This window comes from Meleagris gallopavo, chromosome 3, assembly GCF_905368555.1.
Source record: "Meleagris gallopavo chromosome 3, MGAL_WU_HG_1.1, whole genome shotgun sequence".
Taxonomy (NCBI): domain Eukaryota; kingdom Metazoa; phylum Chordata; class Aves; order Galliformes; family Phasianidae; genus Meleagris; species Meleagris gallopavo.
This window is the reverse complement of record NC_139406.1, coordinates 1467246-1488157: the sequence shown is the minus strand read 5'-3', so window position 1 is coordinate 1488157 and position 20912 is coordinate 1467246. Positions and strand designations below refer to the sequence as shown.

Below are 20912 nucleotides of genomic sequence, written 5' to 3'. Positions count from 1 at the left end.
AAATCCACTGTTAGTTGTACAGAGGGTAGCTGTTATTTTCACTTTCCTTTTCACTTTTCTAATAAAGGCAAAATACCAAAATGCAGTAGTTTCTAGGGAAAAAAAAAAAAAAGAAATCCAACTACTAAAATACAGTTTCTTTCTATTGGTACAAGAAATATCTGCTCTTTTTCTCTCCTATAACAGAACCTAATAATCTGCCTTTTCAATTTTTGCGCTTTTTAATTGTACAGTAAACCTCAGTTCTGCCGTTTCCTTTGCAGTTCCCTCACTAAAGTCCAGCAATGGACTAACTCAGTTCCATTACACAAACTGACATCAAAATCATTAACTCAGTAAATAAGCTTCTTTCCTAAAGTTAATTCTAGAGTGTACCGATGTTTCTATCTCTTACCCTCTCTTCATTTATTTACCTTTTAAAATTATAGTTCATACTAATACTAATCTCCTGTATGATACTGTACCCTTTATATTAAACTTACTCATCTGAAGCATTGCTGAATGGATAATCAGTAGTTGTTTCTGATCTTTTATTACTTTATGATTGATTCAAGACTTACGAAAACAGTAACAAATCTTCAAGAATAATTATTATCTCCCGATGGCTTCTTGCTTTTGCTCAAGATTAGTAGTCACATGGAAATGTAACTAGTCCAATGTTTGGTCAATTAATGACCAAATAAATAAAAATAAAGACACATTTAATGTGTGTTTAGTATTGACAGTATTAATTTGGACTTGCCACCCTAACTTTTCATGCTTTGTATTAAATTTGTGCATTTCAGCCTATTCCAAGCAATTAATGCTTCACTAGCCATATGACAGTTATTCAGAAGAAAGCAGAAAAAGAATTATGACCTTTATTATTATTCTCTTTCATCAAAGTAGCAACCTTGTGTATCTTATTTATGCAGTCTTATTTTAGCTGTTCTGAAAGCCTTTATTTTATATTTATCTCCTAGAAATGCCTTTGTATCTGTTATTGACTGTTTCTTCTTACGTAATTTGTAGCATATATTCTTCATCTTGTGACTTAATGCTTTTCTCTCTGCTACTGTTATTTGACTGTGTAAATATTGTTTATCCCAGTAGTACATTTCATAATTCAGTTTGTATAAAGTTTGCTCTTCAAAGTAGTTGCATTGTAGCATCTCATAAAAGCATACAGCAGTTGTCTTAGAGCAGTGCACTTAATATTTTGAAATGAGTGAAGTTCCTAATTTGATACAAGTATATAGTGCTACTCTTTGATATTAGAAATGCATAAGAACACACAGAAGTTTCTCTTTCAAAAATATTCTTTCTTTTTTTAATGCTACCAGTAAACACTACAGATTTATACCTTTGTGTTCATTTATTTTATTCCACCAAAGTAGAAGCAGTAAAGGAGAACACAATTACTAATCCATACAATGTGAAATACTTCAAAAAGAATCTGTATATCTGTTGAAGTAATTATTTTCCTAAAATATGAGAGAAAGTTAAGGAAATGAGAGAAAGAAAGAATGAAAGAAAGAAGAAAAGAAAGGAAAATAGTAAGCAAATTAATACATTGTATGGTGGGGCTTCTTCAGCACGTGATACCTCTCCACCTGGTGATGTTCCAAACTTTTTGCCTTCAGGCCAGTTCAGTGGTCACTTCTAAGATTCCTGGACAATTGACGTTCCCCATCTGAGCTCAATGCATAATCAGTACAATCCACTTACTCCAAGCGGTATCATTAGCATGATGGGTGGAAGGAACCTTTCCCTTAAACATCCAGTTCAGCACTGGTAGTTGAGGTGCTAGAAGGAGCTGTGCTTCAGTGCCAGTTACCTCAGAAGCAGCCTGAACCCCCTCATATGCAGCTAAGATCTCTTTTTCAGTTGGAATGTAGCAGTCTTTGGACCCCTGTGTACTTGAATCCAGAATTTCAGGGGTCAACCTCAGGTCTCTCCTGAGGCTCTTTGCCGCAGACTCTAATTGGGACCTTTCTCTCCAGCAGCAGTGCAGAGGATGTTTTGTACATCCTGTCCCATCTGTACTGGACCCAGGGCCACAGCATGGGCTATCTCCTGTTTAATTTGCTCAAAAGCCTGCTGCTGCTCAGTACCCCACATAAAATTATACTTCTGCATCACCTGATAAAGGGGGCTTACAATGAAGCTATAGTTTGGAACATGCATTCTCCAAAAGCCCACTCCACCCAGAAGAGATTCTGTCTCTTTCTTGCTAGTGGGTGGAGACATAGCAGTAATTTTGTTCATCACATCTGTTGGGATGCAATGATGCCCAACTTGCCGCTTTATACCTAGGAACTGAATTTCTCATGCAGGGTCCTTTCACTTTGTTTTGCTTAAAAGAAAAACCATCTTGCAGAAGAATTTTGATTATTTGCTCTCTTTTCGTGAGAACTTCCTCTGCTGTATTGTCCACACAACAATATCATCAACGTACTGCTGGTGCTCGGGAACACCATGCTGTTCCAGTGCAGTTTGGATCAACCCATGGCAAATGGTCAGGCTGTGTTTCCACCCCTGGGGCAAATGGTTCCAGGTATATTGAATGCCTCTCCAGGTAAAAGCAAACTGTAGCCTGTGTTCTGTGGCCAAAGGAATGGAAAAGAATGTGTTAGCAATGTCAGTGGTGGCATACCGCTTGGCTGCTTTTGACTTTAGTTTGTATTGGAGTTCTAACATGTCTGGCACAGCAGCACTCAGTGGGGATGTGACTTCATTCAGGCCACAGTTGTCTACTGGAATCCTCCGTTCTCTACTGGCTTTATGCACTGGCCATATGGGACTATTAAAAGGTGAGTTTTGCTGGCCACTCTCTGGCTCTCTAGTTGATGAATCAGTTTATGAATGGGGAGCAGGGAATCCCTTTTGGTGCAGTACTGCTGTCTGTGCACCATTTTTGTTAGCAATCAGTCCCTGTTGCTCTTTTACCTGTAGTAACCTCACAACAGACAGATTTTCTGACAGGGCAGGCAAAACAGACAGCTGCTTAATGTTGTCTGTGTCTATCATCAATATCCTTTGGGATCCTTGAAATTCCTCATTCTGAGGTAATCGATACCAAGTATACATGGAGCCCTGGGGACAGTCACTATAGGATACTTCTGCCAGTCTTTACCAGTGAGACCTATTTCTGCCTCCAATACAGACAATTCCTGAGAGTATCACAGGTTGCCCCTGTGAAAGGCCAGAAATGGCCTTCTTGTGTCTAGAATGGAAAGAAGAATCAGCAGCGGAGGAGGTAGAGGGAGAACCAGGCAAAGGGCCCTTCCCAAAACCACCATCACTGAAGAAGGCAACAGAAAAAAACTAAGACACATAGAGAGGAGAGTGAGGAGGAGGAAGTCACTGTAACCACTACTTATCTACTCTGAAAATGACTGAAACCAAGGCTCAAGAAAGAAGTTTACACAGTGCACGAACAAGACTATAGTCTCCTGGTTGCTTTGCTGTTGGGACAATGGGGCCAGCAGCATGTTTCTAAATGGTAATGAAGCTCTTCAACTAGGAGGTATTGCCAGAGACTCAGCTATTGACAGAGGGATTAGCAGATATTTGGACAGAGTCACCACCCTCTGGGAATGAGTGTTACTAGACATGAAGGAAAGATGTCACTTCAAAGATGATCTGGAGCCTGAGGTGAAAAAGTGGGCTACTGCCGAAAAAGGTATCCAGCATTTGAGAAAGACAGCTGTGGTGGAAATGTTTTATGAGCCCATGTTTGTTCCTAACAATCCACATCAAGACCCCTCTGCATGCAAAGTCCTCTGGGGTATGTAGTTCTCTTCTGAGAACCAGGTATCCAGAAAGAGTTCAGTTCATGGAACTGGAGTATTAACTCTTTAATTCCCTGAGCTTTACATGATGTTATGATGTGGAATACTGACAGCAAAAATCATAAAACCATGACATCATAGTACAAAACAATGAAATTGACTGATATTTACTAGCTGGGGCATTATTCTCCTCTTTCATAAAGTCACATAAAACGCTGTATACCTCACCATTTGCCCTCATTCTTCTTAAGGAAAACTGAAAGATCAACAGACAGACCCAGAGGGATTTTTGAAGAGTGAGCAATAAGAATTATAAGTACTAAGAAAGTTTGGATAACAATTTTAACTGTATTATTCATGGAGTTTCTCTGTACTAATTTGACTTACTAGAATATTAAATATTAACTAAACTGACAAGAAGTTCTTATCTTCACTTGTAGAATATGTTCTTTACTTGTTTATGAAAATATTTTTAATGTAGCAGACAGAACTCAGTACTCTTTTTTTTTTCCTCCCTACACTCTTTGGTTTATATGCTTAGGGCTCATGTTCCTGTTCTTACATGTAATTTTCATTTTGGAGCTTTATTTTTAACTGGTTGTCTAGATTTCAGCATTGAGAGATGCCACATTACTGTCCTTGTAACTAAAGGTTGTATTCAAAGAGCTTGTATTTAAGAATATTAAATTGTAAATTTTTCAGGTAAGCTAATTTTACGAAGAAATTTGAGTGATGTTTTATAGCATCCCTTCCCAGCAGTTAAAACATTAAAGTAGTCTTAAAAGTTTACCAATAGCACTTTGTCTGGATAGCTGATCCTGCAAGGAACTTTGTACATTTTGACTCTGAGTGGTTGCTCTTGCATCACTTGATTTCAGACTGACACAAACCCATTTCTTACTCCATGACTCTTTTAATCACTTGCTAGTTTATTTATTTGCTTTGTTAAAAACCTGAGTTACAATAACCGAACAGAAAGTTTGTCTTTCCTAACAGAACAGCACCATAGATTAGAGTTTCTTAAAGATGGTCAACCCCAGAATATTGAAGAAACTCTATCCAGGTCTCACTCTCTCATATAAATATCTAAGTGGTAAGCTCATCTCTCCCACTTCTCATGTTGCTCATCATTTCTCTTCAACCTCTCTTCACTTGTACACATCTACTGTCTACCACTTTTCTTCTTTATCCTTTTGATAAGATTTCTATCAAGCTGCCTCTGGTTTCTGCATCCATCTCAATTCCTCTTTTCAAATACTGGTATAATACTGGCTTTTTTTTTTTTTTTTCCAAACCTCCACTGCAGTCTTAATATTTTTTTGACAGTTTATGAAACTTCTCAGCTGATTCTTTTAATGTTCTTGGATGCAATTTACTAAATCATAAAAAGTCTGAAAGATCAATATAATAATTGTTACTTCATATTATTAAAGCTGTTAAGCAATAGAAAATACATTTTTATTGTTGTAACACAAGTTATTTTCTTGTAGGAAAATACTGAAGAAATTGGCAATTCAATAATTCATTTTTTTCTGTATTATAACTTAATTTCATCTTTTTGAACTACTGTTAGATGCTCAAATATTATTAAGATTTCATTTACCTCAGTACATCTTTGCTAACCTTAAGGATAGATGGTTTTTGTGGTGGTTTTGGTTTTGTTTTTGTTTTTTTTTGGTGTGGGCGTGTGTATGTGTGTGTGTTTTGTTTTTGTTTTTCTAATAATTACTGATGCAATCATTACACTGCTTATGCTTAGCAGCCCACTTTTCTGCATTCCTTGGGAGGTAACTACTACAATCTCTTGTACTTAGGAAAAAGATATCAGTTTCAGCCACGGGATGCATTTATTTTTCAAACTGATGTATTTTGTAGAATTGCCTCAAGCAACCTATTTCTGCTAAAGAGTAATTTTATAGAATTCATGGGAATAGTAAGACTATTTTACCAGTGGAAAAATGAGACCCCCCAGCTCAAGTCTCAGAAATTGAAATACCTCAAAATGACAGATTTATTTCTATATACATATTAGAGGTTTTTCCAGCTCTATATTGTACTACTTTCCTTCATAACTTCAAACAGTAGTTAAGAAAGATGCCTGTTGGGTATTTTTAAACTATTTACGGGTAGATAATAATTTTTTAATACCCACAGAACTGGAAACAGTGGGGAAAAAAAGAAAAAAAAAAAGAAAAAAAAAAGAACAATGGGGTTTTTCTGTATGAGTTACATCGCTAGATGATCATGTATACTTGACATTCCTTAGCAAGTAATTTGTTGCAATACCAGTAACATTTTTATGCAATAAATGAAGAACAGAGGAATAACTGGTTGCTAAATAGGCTCCTCTAAACTAAAATGAAAAATGAAAGTAAGTTTGAGATATGCTTAATATGTCTTTGACAAATCCTCTGAGCTGGGGATTTTATCATTATCTTCATGTTGCACATTTCCTCTCTTAAGGTGTAGATGTATTTTTTTTTTAGTTCCATGTGAACTGAATCCTGTTATTTGAAGGCAAAATTGGATCTGTAGCATATGTTGTATTTAGGTAATTGCAATAATCTCATCTCTTAAAATCATTCAAAATTTATCCATCTGAATAAAACATCCTTTAGAGGTTAGTTAATAGAAACTACAGTTGTCAGCAAAGTTCTGAGGTGGGTTTTTTTTTTTTCATTCTAGTTGAGACCATTTTTTTTTCCATCTATTTGCAGTGATCTTCAGTGGTATGATTTCCAACATGGATACATTTATCAAAAGCTGGCAGTTCTCTGACTGCATGCTTTCTATACACAAGTAGTTAGAAGAGATAATCCAATTTAGCAGATAGTGATAATATAGTGATACCACTGTAGTGGATTCCCGGTTATTGGTGCCATATATTGGTTAGGAAATTGTGGCATAATATTCCAGTTGTGGTTCCAGCCAATCCTTAGAACTCATGATAGTTCTGCGGGATCTAATCCTCCTTTGGATTGCTCACTCTCTTGTTATCACTTCTCCCTTTGCCCCCAGATACTTTCTCCTTTTCTACAGATAACTTAACCCTGTCTGACTGTGACGCTTCCCAGCAAAATACCGGAGCAGAGCAAAGCACACAGTAACACAGTCAGGTTCAGGAGTAAATTGGTGAAGTCTAATGAATAACTCCTTTCAGCTGGCTGAACTCCTGTGCAGCCCAAGATGTTACAAGCACTTTGCACAGACTGTAGTTAAAGTATTCAGTTAAGACTCCCTTGTCTTGTCATCCAGTTTCCATTAGCTAGTGGGTCAACCACCAAGCCATCCTGTAAGCAGAGCTCTTGGCAGAAGTGGTCTGCTTTTTCTTTGTGAGATGAAGAGTTTTATGGATCTTTCTTTAAAGGCAATACCCTCATCTCCAATTTGCATTTATCTCTGTGTAGCAAAGTCCCACAGGGTAAGGTCATAATCTCCAGAGCAGGGTTACAATGAGGTAAAAGACATGTCTGAAATCCTACAGATCTCAGAAGTTTTAGTAGTGTTTCGATTGGACACTTGCTGGTATAGAATCATAGAATCAGAACTGTTACAGAATCATAGAATCAGAACTGTTTGTGACGTAAGGGACATTTGAAGGTCATCTAGTCCAACTCCTCTGCAATAAGCAGGGATATCTACAGCTAGATCAATTTACTTAGAGCCTGTTCCAGCCTGATCTTGAATGTCTCCAGGAACGGAGTGTCCATCACATCTCTGGGTAAACTGTTTCAGAGATTCACCAACTTCACTGTAATTTTTTTTTATTTTTTTATTTTTTTTATTTTTTTTTTTTTACTTTATAATTCAGTCTAAATTTCCCGTTTTTTAGTTTGAAACAATTTCCTCTTGTCCTATCACAACAGACCCTGCTAAGAGTCTGTTCTCTTTTTTCTTATAGCCCTTCTTTAAATACTGAATGGCCACAATTGGATTCCCCCTAGAACCTTCTCCAGGCTGAACAGCCCCAGTTCCCTTAACTGTTCCATCCCTTGGATCTTTGGGGACCTTCTCTGGGCAAGCTTTAATGGGTCCTTGTCTCTCTGAATGAAATACTCTAGGTGAGGTCTCACCAGTGCAGAGAAGAGGAGCAGAATAACTTCTCTTCAATTGCTGGATACACTTCTTTTGATGCAGCTCCAGATATGTTTAGCTTTCTGGTCTGTGAGGACACACTGCTGGCTCACGTCCAGATCATCATCCACCAGTACCCCTAGGTCTTCTTCTGCAGGGCTCTGCTCCATCCTTTCATTTCTCAGGTTGTGTTGACAGTGAAGGTTGCCAAGACCCAAATACAAGACCTTACACTTGGCTTTGTGGAACCTCTCTGAGGGCCCATTGCTAAAGTCTGTCTAGTTCTCTCTGAGCCCATCCCTCAGGTGTGTCAACACTATCACAGAGTTGTAGGGGTTGGAAGGGACCTCCAGAGATCATCGAGACCAACCCCTCTGCCAAAGCAGGTTCCCTACACCAGGTACCAAATATCTTGGTGTCAAACTTGCTGAGAGTGTACTCAATTCAACTGTCACTATCATTGATGAAGATATTAGAGTGTTCTTCAGATGCCTGAGGAATACCACTCTTCACTGATCTCCATCCGGACTGTCAATTGAGTCACTGATCATTAGTCTCTGGGTACAATCTCACAATCCACTGAACAGTTCATCCATCATATCCCTACGCTTCCGATCTGGAGGGAAGAATGTTGTGGAGGACCACGTGAAAGGCGTTATTAAAATCCAGATAAATGAGATCAGTGGCTCTTCCCTTGTCCATTGATGCAGTTACGCCATCATGGAGGGCTACGAAGTTTGGCTAGGACTTGTCAGGCTCCATTCCTTCCAGTCACTCGGGTGAATTGCCTTTACCTGTGCTCCCAGGGCTGAGAGTTCTTTCCCCAGGTGATCAATCAGTGCTTCAGACCATGACTCAACAGTTCCCATACAGCTGGTTTCTCCCTGGGTCATACTTTCTACCCTTAAATGACAGAGAACACTGAAATTGAACTGTAATCATTTACAGAAGCTGCCTTACTTACTGTGGGTCATATCTCTTCCAAAAAGAGGAAATACAGCCATACTAACATTGTAACATTTTTCAGTTTCAGACTGTTAATATAAGAAAATGTCCCACATACACAAGTAAAATTTTCTGTTACAAGACTAACACATATTCAAATTCTGACTTGTTTTAGAAACTTCTTATAAATTTATATACTTAATGAAACTAATCTTAATCAACTAAACAGTAAGCAAAGCCTACTTTGATATTTGTTTAGATGAAAATTCTATTGGTGTTCAATCTTATTTATCTGTTGTTATAAACGCCTGTGGCGGTTGACCTTGCCTGGCTTTGAGGCACCCACCAAGCCACTCTCACTCCTTTGCTTTGGCAAGATCTTGTGCAAGGACTGAGTCTTGTTTGAAGGATCCCGTTCTAGTGGACATAAATTGATTTGAAGGGAAATTGTTTGTGATGAAGGGAACTAGGCCAGAATGCTGGCTGACATTTTTTAAAGATAAGCCAATATACACTTATAAAGTAGACTTCAATTTTTACCATGCTTTTACAACTCAGGTCTTTTTTTTTTTTCCAACTGATTTCTAGGAAAAAAAAACACCAACATTGTTGATACACACACCTTCTCAGATCCTCAAGTTGACTTTTAGTTTGTCTGAAATTCTTGGGTTCAACTAGGATCCAAAGATCCTGCTGAGCTATGTCTTTTTCCCCTTCTAGTGATACGGTTCTTAATTTCAAAGGGGAAATTTCATTTAAAGGTGGGGCAGCTTGCCCCATAAAAGATCTAATTTTATTTTTCAGCTGTCTAATACAAGCTTTTAAAAGCTCATTTTCATCTTTTAAGTCTTCTTCCAAGGAATGATATGCATTTACAGCAAGAAGCAGCAGCCATGCCACAGCAGATGCTACTACTACTCCTTCCTCAGTTGCCAAAAGATTTTGTCCTAATTTATTCAGGTAATTTTTGATGGGGATTTAATAATGGGACCATTGTTCCCTATAGGTCCCCTTTCTTCAATAATCCGAACAGCATTTAACTATGGAAAACGTAAGAACCCCAGGGTCTCCTTCTGGGAATTCCTCTTCTGATGTATTCAGGGTCATAGCAACCAGCCAACACAATTTTTTTTTTTTTTTTTTTTTAAAGTAATCCATCATAATTAAGTAGCTGCCTGGGTCACCAAATGTAGCAATTGGGCAGATCAATATGATGGGAGGATTAGCATGATAGAAAGGTGCTATAAGGGAAGGGAAAAGGATTGCTTACTGATATCAGAAGATTCCAGGTTCACAGAGGAAAGCTCTACCAGGGAGGGATCTCCACAAAGAGATCCTTCTGTAGTGGCAGTTGGCCCTTAAATGGGGTCAGAGAGGTGGAGCAAGGTTCCACCACTTTCGATTGCACAGGTGAATTGCATTCACCTTGCTTTCAGGGCTGACCCAGTCCTTTTCCCAGGTGATCAATCAGTGTTTGAGGCTGCGTCTCAACAGTTCCCATACAAGTAGTGTGAAGGCATGTTAAGTCTTATGGTGCTAATGCTAAGGATGTAGCCTGAGAATTAATGCTCTGTTGAACACAGAAGAAATGTTTGTGGATCAAGGATAAGGCATACCTTATGAATTTATAAATTTGACCAGTGAAATAAATTAGGTTTTGTCATTTATTTGAATTTGCCCAACAGAAATAAGCCAGTACAGTTCTGAAGGAACTCACGTTAAGCCCACAGTCATTTTGTAAAACTTTGTTAAAACAGGATTTCTTTGGTAGGTACCCCCAGTAAGTTTTTGTTCTTCCTGTTTTTGAAGAACAAAACCTATATACAGATCTTGCAAACAAAGCTAAAAAGGACAATAAGAAAAGCTTTTCTTCCTACAGAGATAATAGGCAATAGCAAAAGGAAAAATATCATGTTTGGAAAAAAAAATCCTTTTTCTTAATCAGTGTATCAATTATGTATTTTGACATTTCATGGTAACATTTTTATTTGCTCTCCAATGTTCCAATGTGGAGTATAGAAATCGAGGCCACACTAATTGCATACCAAGGCATGCTAAAGCTATTCATTTTTAAGTGTGAGATTATGAAACAAATTATAATGAAAATGACATCAGATGTATGAATTGCCTTCACCTGTGCTCCCATGGCTGACTCATTGCTTGCCTCAGGTGATCAATCAAAGGTTGAGGCCGTGATTCAGCAGCCCCATACAATTTTGTAATACTATCTTCCAGCCTATCCTTATTCTTCTGGAATACTAAGCGGTAAGGCAGTTGCAAGAGCTTTGTAACAACCTGTTTGGCAGTACACTGCTATTTATTCCTTTTACATCTTATTCCTTGTGTGCTGGTTTCTGGATTTTTACAAATTTTTATAATTTCATTTTTATATATGAAATCTAACACTTGAAAAATCAAAGTTTATAATAAACCGAATTACTGATTATTGTGCTGAAATTGGACTGCTTGAAAAATAGAATAAAGACCTATTAAATTCAAATAATAGTCAATAATCAATTTTTCTATAGGGCAATCACAAGGGTATTTATGTAGAATAATAGGTTCCCAGCAATGCTCTATTTTTTATAAAAATTAAGCATACCAGGATCATGTTATTATAATTTTATAGTCAAATGCATATTATTAAAACTGTTTTATTCTCATTGTTAAATAGTCCTTAAAAACAGTTTTGCAGTTCATATGAATGTTTTGTGGATTTTTTTGAAAGCACTCTCCATCTTCAAAAGCCTGAAATTGTCATCATTCTTGCAGGGAAAAAAAAATTGTATACGTTTATGCACAATCTCACACACACATACATATATTTGCACCTATTTACTGCTTCAATGGTTAGCCTTCTGGCATCAAAACAGCTCATTGCACAAGTTCTAGGTAATGAATTAGTTATTACTCTATCTGTTTTCAGTGAACTTAAAATTGATTAAATAATAGGTTGTGAGTTAAGCATTGTATTTCTATATTTATTACAGGGCTGTGACCGTACTAGCGCACAGCACCTGATTTGTTGGAGTGTACTTCCTTTGTTGTCTTAAACATGTCTTAAACATCGAAAACATTCATTATACTGTAATTTATAAAAATGTTATAGAGCTTCTATAAAAGAATAAAATACAGGTATGCACTAAGGACACACAGAAAGGACAGGGGAATAAGTCAGTTGAAACCATGCTTAATATTTTCTATACAAAATTCTAGCTAGGCATGCTGCTGCTTAGAGATGGGAGAATCATCACAGTAAAAGAAAAAGAAAAAAAACAAAACAGGTTGCCAACCAATATAAATATGTTCAATGATGATTTAGTGGAAAATAGTGAAGTGTAAAAAGGTCATTCATTTCTTTGTTACTGTTCATTAATGCTCTTGATCCAGTTGACTGCAATAAAGAGAGTGAGGAAATTCCACTGTGATAACCCTCAGCAAATACAAACTAAAATCTTTCTTATCCCAAAATCTCACAAACTAACAGTATGGGAGATTTGCATAGATAAAAGGAAGAGGATTTTAAATGAATATGCATTTTACATTGCTACTAATGAACAATATGCACACATCATTAAGATTTGCGATCATTTGGTTCAGCTCAGGGAGAACACTGTAAAATAAATTAACCATTATTAAATACTATCTCATTGAATTGTGGGTGGTCTGAGTAAAATTCCAGTTTCTGATTCAGGAAACTTGATCTATATGTCCTTGGAATGAAGAGTCTAAACCATTTAAACCTATTTAAAAACATTTATCCTCATCCTATTGTTACACGCCGCTATACAAAGTCCCTCCTCAGCTTTCTTATCAGCAGCCTTCAGGTACCAAACACTGCTGTAAGGTCTCAGAGCTTTTTCTTCTTCAGGCTGAAGAGCTCCATCTCTCTCAGCATGCCCTTTTGTAGGGAATATACATTAGCCTTCTGATTGTCTCTGTGGTCCTTCTCTGGGCCAGCTCCAACTTGCATTGAGTGCTCTAGAACTGGATGCAGTATTCCAGGTTGTCTCATGAGAGCAGAGTAGAGGGGCAGAATGATCTCCCTCAACCTGCTGGTCACACTTGATGCAACCCATGATACGGTTGGCCCTCTGGGTTGCAAGTGCACATTGATGGCTCATGTTGACTCTTTTGTCAGTCAACACTCCCAAATTCTTCTCCTCTGGGCTGCTCTCAAGCCATTCTCTGCCCAGCCTTTATCTGTGCTTCAGATTGTCCTGACCCAGGTGCAGGACCTTGCACTTCTGGCCTTCATGAGGTTGGCATGGGCTCTCCTCTCAAGCCTGTCCAGGTCCCTCTGGATAGCATCCCTTCCCTCTAGCATTTCAGCAGTGCCACTCTGCTTGGTGTTGTCTGCAAACTTTTTGAGGGTGCACTCGATCCCACTGTCCATGTCCAAATGGATAGGATAAAGGAGAATGAATCCCTGCCATGAATCCCTGTGAAGAAAATACAGTTGTACCATTAATACTGAAGACTATATCACATTGGTTTAGTAATGCAGCATTAGCATGTTCCTTACTAACCAGCAGGCAATCTTCCTCACTTTATCCCATTTCTGGCAATAGAATGTTTAATAGAAAATCATTGGCATTCTTTTCTTAACTTTCGGTTACTCGATGAAACATGACACTACCAGTACAGCTGAAGGAAATGCACCTTGTGATGTTCTTTTTGTTTTGACAGCTAAGCATCAGAAATGCTTAGCTTAGAACCTTAGTTCATGATGAGCAATTGCATTCCACCTTTATTTCCCTCTTTTTTTTTTTTTTTTTTTTTTTTTTTTTTTTTTTTGTGCAGGGGCTGCAGATTAATCATCAGTTGTACACTTGTGTGTTTGGATACAATTCTGTTGTTATGCATAAAATATCAAGGATTAATTATCAGGCAAGGACGTGATATAATGTTTGTGCAGCTTCTAGTTCAGCCATGTGTATATCTTGATCCTCATTTAGTTGTTTTTCTCTCTTTGTATCTTATTCTGACAGATGTGTGCCCAATCACTGTGAACATGATGGTAAATGCACCCAGACGTGGGACAGCTTCAAGTGTACTTGTGATGGAACTGGGTACAGCGGGACGACTTGTCATAACTGTAAGCCATCCTGCCATTTCAAAACTGTAACTGAGCACAAAAGGCACTGATGTCTTTTAGTTGTGATTAAAAACTCAGTCTTCCTCTCTGCTTGCTAAAGATCCTGTAACCTGATTTGTTTTGTTTTGTTTCCTAAGGAAAAGTTCAATTCAACATGTTTCACCTTGTGTCCCTAGGGGCTGCATTTATATAGCACTATTCTGTACCATGCATGGGACAAAAGCAGCACAGCTGTCTTAGCTGAGTATCCCGAAAGAAAATACAGTGATTATTGCCTCGGCTATTGCAGGGAACTGCTGACCACTGCGAGAGACAGTTTCCAGTTGTTAATCACGAGTCACATTTAAGTACTGGTTTTCAGCTGTTCTAGAATCATGCTATCCACTCTGTTGTGATGTTTTGCAAGTAAGAATATTTATTATGAGCTCTACTTGTGTTACATGATATAAAAGCACAGAAAGAAAAGAAAAGCCTGCAGTTGCTCTTGATACAGGTTTTGAAGCATATGCAGATTCACTTATATGTGTCTTCTGTTCCTTCATTATATACTAAAAACAGAATATTCATCTGCCAAGTAAAGTGTTATAAAATGTCTAGAAGATGCAAGAAATATATCCAGTCCTTACTTTTTCTCTTTTCTTTCTTTAGCAAGTTGCCTCTTAATGTTCAAGAAACCATAAAGATGCCTCTGAACAGTTGAAAATTTGAATTTCTACTTTATCATGTAGATAAAGATAAAAATAAATATAATCTTCTTTAGCTACAACAGTGTAACATGTTAGAAAGGTAGAACAAGATTATTTCTTCTTAATAAAAAAAAAAGTAATGAGAATAATGATGATAATTCACAGGTGTCTGAGTTTCAACAAAAAATCTATCATGGGAGTTTAATGTATTTTATATAAAACTATGAATACATATATATTAAGTGTCACAGTCCTTCATGATCTGGCAACTGAACTAGTGAAATTGGAAGAGTTAAATGGCAAATAAATGTCTATTAAAGGGAAATACTTAAAATACTAGTGTTTGAGGACAAATTTCATGGGCAACACTTTTCCTACCAAGAGTAAACATGCATAGTGATGTTTACTCTTGGGAAAGAATTTAGAATGAGGTAGTATTTTGATTAAACAAATCAAAAACTGCGTATGTTTCTTTCTGGAAGTATTATATTTATAGAGTTTTTACTTTTCTAGTGTGGACATCTGGAAAAATGTGCTTCCTAAGGCTGATAGGTCGTTAAGGTGTTTAACTGGAGAAATAGGGACGGAAGCTTATTTAATTAATTATATTTTATCTAGCAAGTGTCTGAAAACAAGTGTAATCTGTTAGAGGAAAATGTGTCATGCTGAATCTAACAGCCGGTCAGAGGCAAGATTCCTGCAGCTGCATGCATTCCCAGTAGGGACATGCATACACAGCACAGGTACACCACATATACGTGTATGTCACAAGCTGCACAACTCACAGAGCACTCATTTTTGTACGGCAGCTGTAGCTGTGTAGGATGGAGATTCACTAGGGGAAATATGTGAGGAAGATTGGAACAACTTAAACACACATGGTGGATTTCTCCACTGATTGGGTTTAGGCAGTCTACTCTGTATCTGGCCTTAGATCCTTGTCTTCCCGGTTGCTGGTGCCTGGACCTTGGACAGCCTTGCAGGCTATCATTTGTGCTCTCCTTCCTGCTAATGACTTGTTTTGCTCCTTTTTGGGAGGGTAGATGACTTCTTAACATGTAACCTAACAGGTCTAACTTCCCTTCTTGAATCACAAAGGAAAGAATGAATGGATAATGTAACTTCTTAAATCACCGTCATTAAAAAGGAAAGAACTAAAGGAGCTTAAGAGGATTTTCACCTGCATTTTATGGATAAGCTGTAATGAAGCAAGTAAAGGGCACTGTTGGACTGCTATACCAGAAGGGGAATTTGAAGTCTTTTGTCCTGTATTTAGTTATGGGACGGATAAAGCATATAGGATTACATTATCATTGTCATTCAGAGATGCATTTTTCAACATTTACTCTTTAATTCAGTTGAAGTTTTTAACTTCGATAGATAAGTTTTTGTTTTGTTGATATTCCAAGAACCTCATTTTAGTTTTTAAATTGTATTGCTATAGTTTCAGAAGTCTTCTTTCCTATAAAAACGGAGTGAGCAGTAAGTTTTTCAGTGGAGTATGTGAAGTCTCGTGACTTTCTGGAGTTCCAATTCAAAGGCATCAGAACCAGTGAAAAACAAAAAATATAATGTGTAAAGATAGACTTACAGAACCTTCACTCTGTCCTTACAGAGCAAGCAATAGTTATCAATAAATAAAAGAGCATATTCCATCTGTGTTCTAAGTAGAACAGAACTGCAAATAATTAGGGGATTAGTTGAAGTTTGCTAAAGGTTGTAGTTAGCTTATCCTGAGATTTGGGGCCTCATCTCTGCTACAGTAATACTGACTCAATATCCTTTTCTACTTGCTCACTGCGTATCTGTACTTGAATTTGTATGGTATTACCTTTCATTTTCTTATGAGATTTCTGATGTTTGTGATAATACAATCAAGAAGGATAGAAGAGATGCTGGAGGGGAAAGGAAGTTGGAATGACAACTGTTGTAGAGTATAAAAATAACTGAAAGTAGTTTTGAACAGGGTTATGAGTTGTGTGAAAAAGCTATAAAATTTAGCAGATGTCATGACTCTATGGATAGGAAACTGTTCAAGTAGATGTAGCACTACCAGTGTCAGTTCAGTACTATTTTACTTAAAGCCATTTGTTTAATAGCATAATCTTATATTTATACTCGGCAGAAAAATATTTCTTTTCTCAGTGATTCCAGTGTTTGTGCTGTGTATATAACAGGGTATCCCTCAAAGATGTTGGATTCAACATTATATTAGTGAATATCTTAATTCTGTACCTCATGATTTTCTAGAACTTGAGTTTCGCTGAACTTAAAGGAACAGTGTGATTCTGTGGTATTGAAGGCTTTTGTCAGTGAATTGATTTTGCTTTGGTCAGGGAATTTAACATTATCCTGAGTTTTTGACCTGAAACAAGGCAAGCCTTGACTGAATTTCAGATTAGTTTTTTAGGTTTCTTTGAAGTTGAAATTCAAAAACAAACTCAAGGCACAACCTCCCTGAAGTGAAACAGAAAAATGTTTGCTTCAAAACCTTGTGAATCAATTTTTTTTTTCATGCATATTTACATAATATACATAGGCTGATCCAGAAGTAACACCTCTTATTTATTTCCTTGGAAAATGCAAAAGATACACTGAGTGTAATAATACTATTTGGTAGAGGAAATTCTCAGCTACAGAACACTTTTTTGAAATAGACTCCACCATTAGCTGTGCATTTTTTCAGTGATGAAGAAGAGCCTTCATGTTACAAAGTCTCTTCATTTTTCAAAGACGTGCTAAGATCTCAAGCTCTGTGTCCACCCTCTCATTATTTGTCAGAGGCTGAAGCTACCATTCGCAGTAATTTCTAATCCATAAGAATTTGGTATTTTTACAGTTACTTCTGGGTCTCAAAGTTCAAGGTATATCTCTCATTGCATAGTAAACACCTGGAAATCTGCCAGATTGCTCTGGCTAACACACAGTGCCCAAGGGAACACTGTGGCCTGGCAAATATCAGGCTATAACATCATCTTTATCATTAGTCAAGACTGAAAGTTAAATTAATACATTTATTTAACAATCATGACTTACAGAAATGAAACTGTTACAAAATTATTTTTAAAATTAATTAAGGTTATGATTAAGAGTAGGCATAATCTGTTTAAGCTTTATTGTATCAATTACATTTTTATATCTGCCTAACCTTTACAGTCTACCCAAGGGTGCCCTAACATGAAGAGTTTTTAGACAAACATGTCTCTGGTATATATTGGAAAATGTTTCCTGGAGCCATTAAGAACTGCAGCTCATTTTCCTCATTATTTCTCCCCATCTTGATGATGTTCTTCAGATAAGACTGCACTGCTGCATCTTGTGCAAGCAATACATCTGGGTTTAGGCTGTAAGATTCTTCCTGTTATTTACAACTTCCTTAAAACAAAACAACATAAATTTTACAATTTTTATGCAGGTTTAGGTAGTAATTATTCAAGCATCTTAAATTTTTAATATATACCTTAATGCATACTTTCTTTTGCATCTACATGTGAAAGAAACACAATAAAAGACTTACTGATGGTTTACAATGACTATTACGAATCTACACACCACCCCCTGTGCTAACTTTCTCAGGTTCTAGACAAACATTTAATAATAACAATTATATTGGTGGTCTTCTAATTATTTCCAAGAGTAAAAAGTCCAATTTGCTGTTAAGATTAATCTTAATTATATTTTTATGTACTCAAAAAGGACAAGCTGTGTGTGTTTAAAATTCAGCCTTCTGTCTTGCTCCAATTTATAGGAGGGAGAGGAGGTTCTTTTAATATATGTATATCTGACGGCAAGATTAAGACACAATGGATCAAATGCTAGCCCAACCAGTTTATTACAAATACTAGTCATTTTGGGAGATGGGAAAGGGAAGACGGGAGATAGAAAAGATAGGAAATGAAAGCAAGGAGTCATTGTAGGAAGCAAGAGGGAGATAGTTACCATCAGTCACCAACATTCAGTTGTTCAGGGTTCAGTTGTTGAACTTCAGTAGTGGTTGTTGTCATGCATTGTTGTTTGCTGATGATGACAGTGATTGTGACTAACTTTCCCATGGCAGTGCAAAAAAGTCCAAAGTGTTTGAGTCAGCTCTCTTTGGAGTGACAGCTCAAATCCAAAGTTGTTGAGTCAGTTTTCTTTGAAGTGGCTTTGGGATCTCAGCAGAAACTCCTTTATTCCCATCTTCTGAGCCTTGCCAGCAGATAAGAGGGAGTAGGGAGGTGTCCACCTGCATACTGTTTTTCATAGGACACAATGGCATCATTCCCCAGTTTTCCCATACCAAGCTGGAGTTATTTGGTCATAGGCCAGATTTTCCACCAGAAAATTCTTGAGTACTCTCTTCCGGAGGCAAACAGTTCCAAAGAAAAATGCTTTCATATGTAAAATTGTCCACACAGTGATGCTGACTGCCGCATGACAACACCCACCTCTCATCTCCTAGATAAGTCAGAGTCTTATCACAAGAAATGCCTCAGAAAGCAAAATTTGAGCCAAAAACAAAGAAAGGTTCAGACACCTTCAAATAAACATTGTCTTTATTTTTACCAATGTACTACCTCCTTTCCTTCTAAAATATTGGAAAGGAAGTGGTTTGCTTATATATCTTTAATTATTCAACAGGAGAGAATAAATTCCATTTTACATTCAGTTATTTGTTAGCTCTATAAAAGCAACAGGAGAAATACAAACTTAGAATCATAGAATAATCAAGGTTGGAAAGGACCACTAGTCCAATTGTCAGTCTATCAACATTTTACTCACTAAACCTTGTCTCTCAGTTTCACATTTATCCTTTTCTTGAAAACCACCAGAGACAGTGTACATCACCTCCCTGGGCAGCCTTTTCCAATAACTTGCCACTCTTTCAGAGAATGACATTTTTCCTAATATCCAACTTGAATCTCCTCTAGTACAACTTGAGGCCATTCCCTCTTGTCCTATTGCTAGTTACCTTGGAAAAGAGTCTGGCCCCTGCTCACAACAATCTCTTTCAGGTATTTGTGGAGAGTAATAAAGTCACTTCTGAGCCTACTCATCTCCAGAATAAACAATCCCAGTTCCCTTAGCTGCTCTTCATAAGATCTCTTCCAGATACTTCACTAGGTTTGTCCTTCTTTGTACAGACTCCAGGGCCTTAATAACTTTCTTGTAGTAAGGAGCCCAAAAGTGAACACAGTGCTCGAGGTGTGGCCTCACATGGACTGAGTACAGAGGGACAATCACCCTCTAGTCCTGCTGATTACACTGTTTCTGATACAAGCCAGGATGCCACTGGCCTTCTTGGCCACCTGAGCACCCTTCTGGCTCATGTTCAGCCAGCTGTCAACTAATACTCCCAGGTCCTTTTCCTCTACACAGTCATCCAGCCACTCTGCCCTAAGTAGCAATACATGAGGTTGTTGTGACAGAAGCGCAGGACCCAGCACTTACTCTTGTTAAAACATACAATTGATCTCAGCCCAGCAATTCAGCCTATCCTGAATCCCCTGTAGGGCCCCCCTACCCTCAGCTAGATAAACACTTCCTCCCAATATGGTGTCTTTCCAGCTTACTGAGAGTTCACTCAATCTCTTCACCCAAATCATCAATAAAGATCTTAAAAAGAGCTGGTCCCAGTACTGATCCCTGAGGGGTACCACTAGCAACTGGTTGCCAGCTGGATTTAACTCTGTTCACTGCTACTCTCTGGGCCCAGTCATCCCAGACTACATCCACAGCCTTAAATACTTAGTCTTGTCTGCATTTAGAAATTGCATCACAATATACAGCTGAACATCTGAAACATTTGATTTCCTACATTCAGAGTCTAGATGAGAAAAGATAGTGTTCCAGTATTTGTCTTGTCAATGCTGTAGTTTCATAGCAAAAGAATAATAACATGATTTATCAAAATATGCTTTCAACTTTGTTTAAAATTTTACAAATTTACAAATATCTGGTCATCAGAAACAAGTTAGGAATGGCTTTCCACTTCACTAGTGGAAAAGACTAGGGGAGTTCTGAAAACAGCATAGTTACTTTTTTATTTTATAACTTAAACATTTATTAAAAAAATCTCGAAAAGGCAATGGCTTACACATTCACAGACATATTAATGCATTATGAGATCAATACAATTCCTAATAATTTACTGGCTCTGGAAACATTTTTACTTATAGTTTAATAGAAAGAAGGGGGGAATCTGAAGAAACAATTGAAAACAAACTCAAAAATGCAACTGCTGCAAATGATAATAATGCTGCAGACTATTTTATTTGTTTACCTTGGTCTGAGTGAAATAGATGAGACTGTCCACTAATGGTAGTGTTACTTACATTCTCATGTGTCAGGTTGTGT

The 20912-nt window shown here is 37.4% G+C and overlaps 1 protein-coding gene across 1 annotated transcript in view; it reads left to right on the top strand.

Annotated features, from left to right (window-relative positions):
* CNTNAP2 (contactin associated protein 2) overlaps positions 1 to 20912 on the top strand; it is a 791915-nt gene that overhangs the window by 511877 nt on the left and 259126 nt on the right. The window contains exon 11 of the mRNA XM_010708239.3: positions 13784 to 13890. Coding sequence (XP_010706541.1) covers positions 13784 to 13890 — 107 coding nt within the window. The remainder of the gene's footprint in view (positions 1 to 13783; positions 13891 to 20912) is intronic.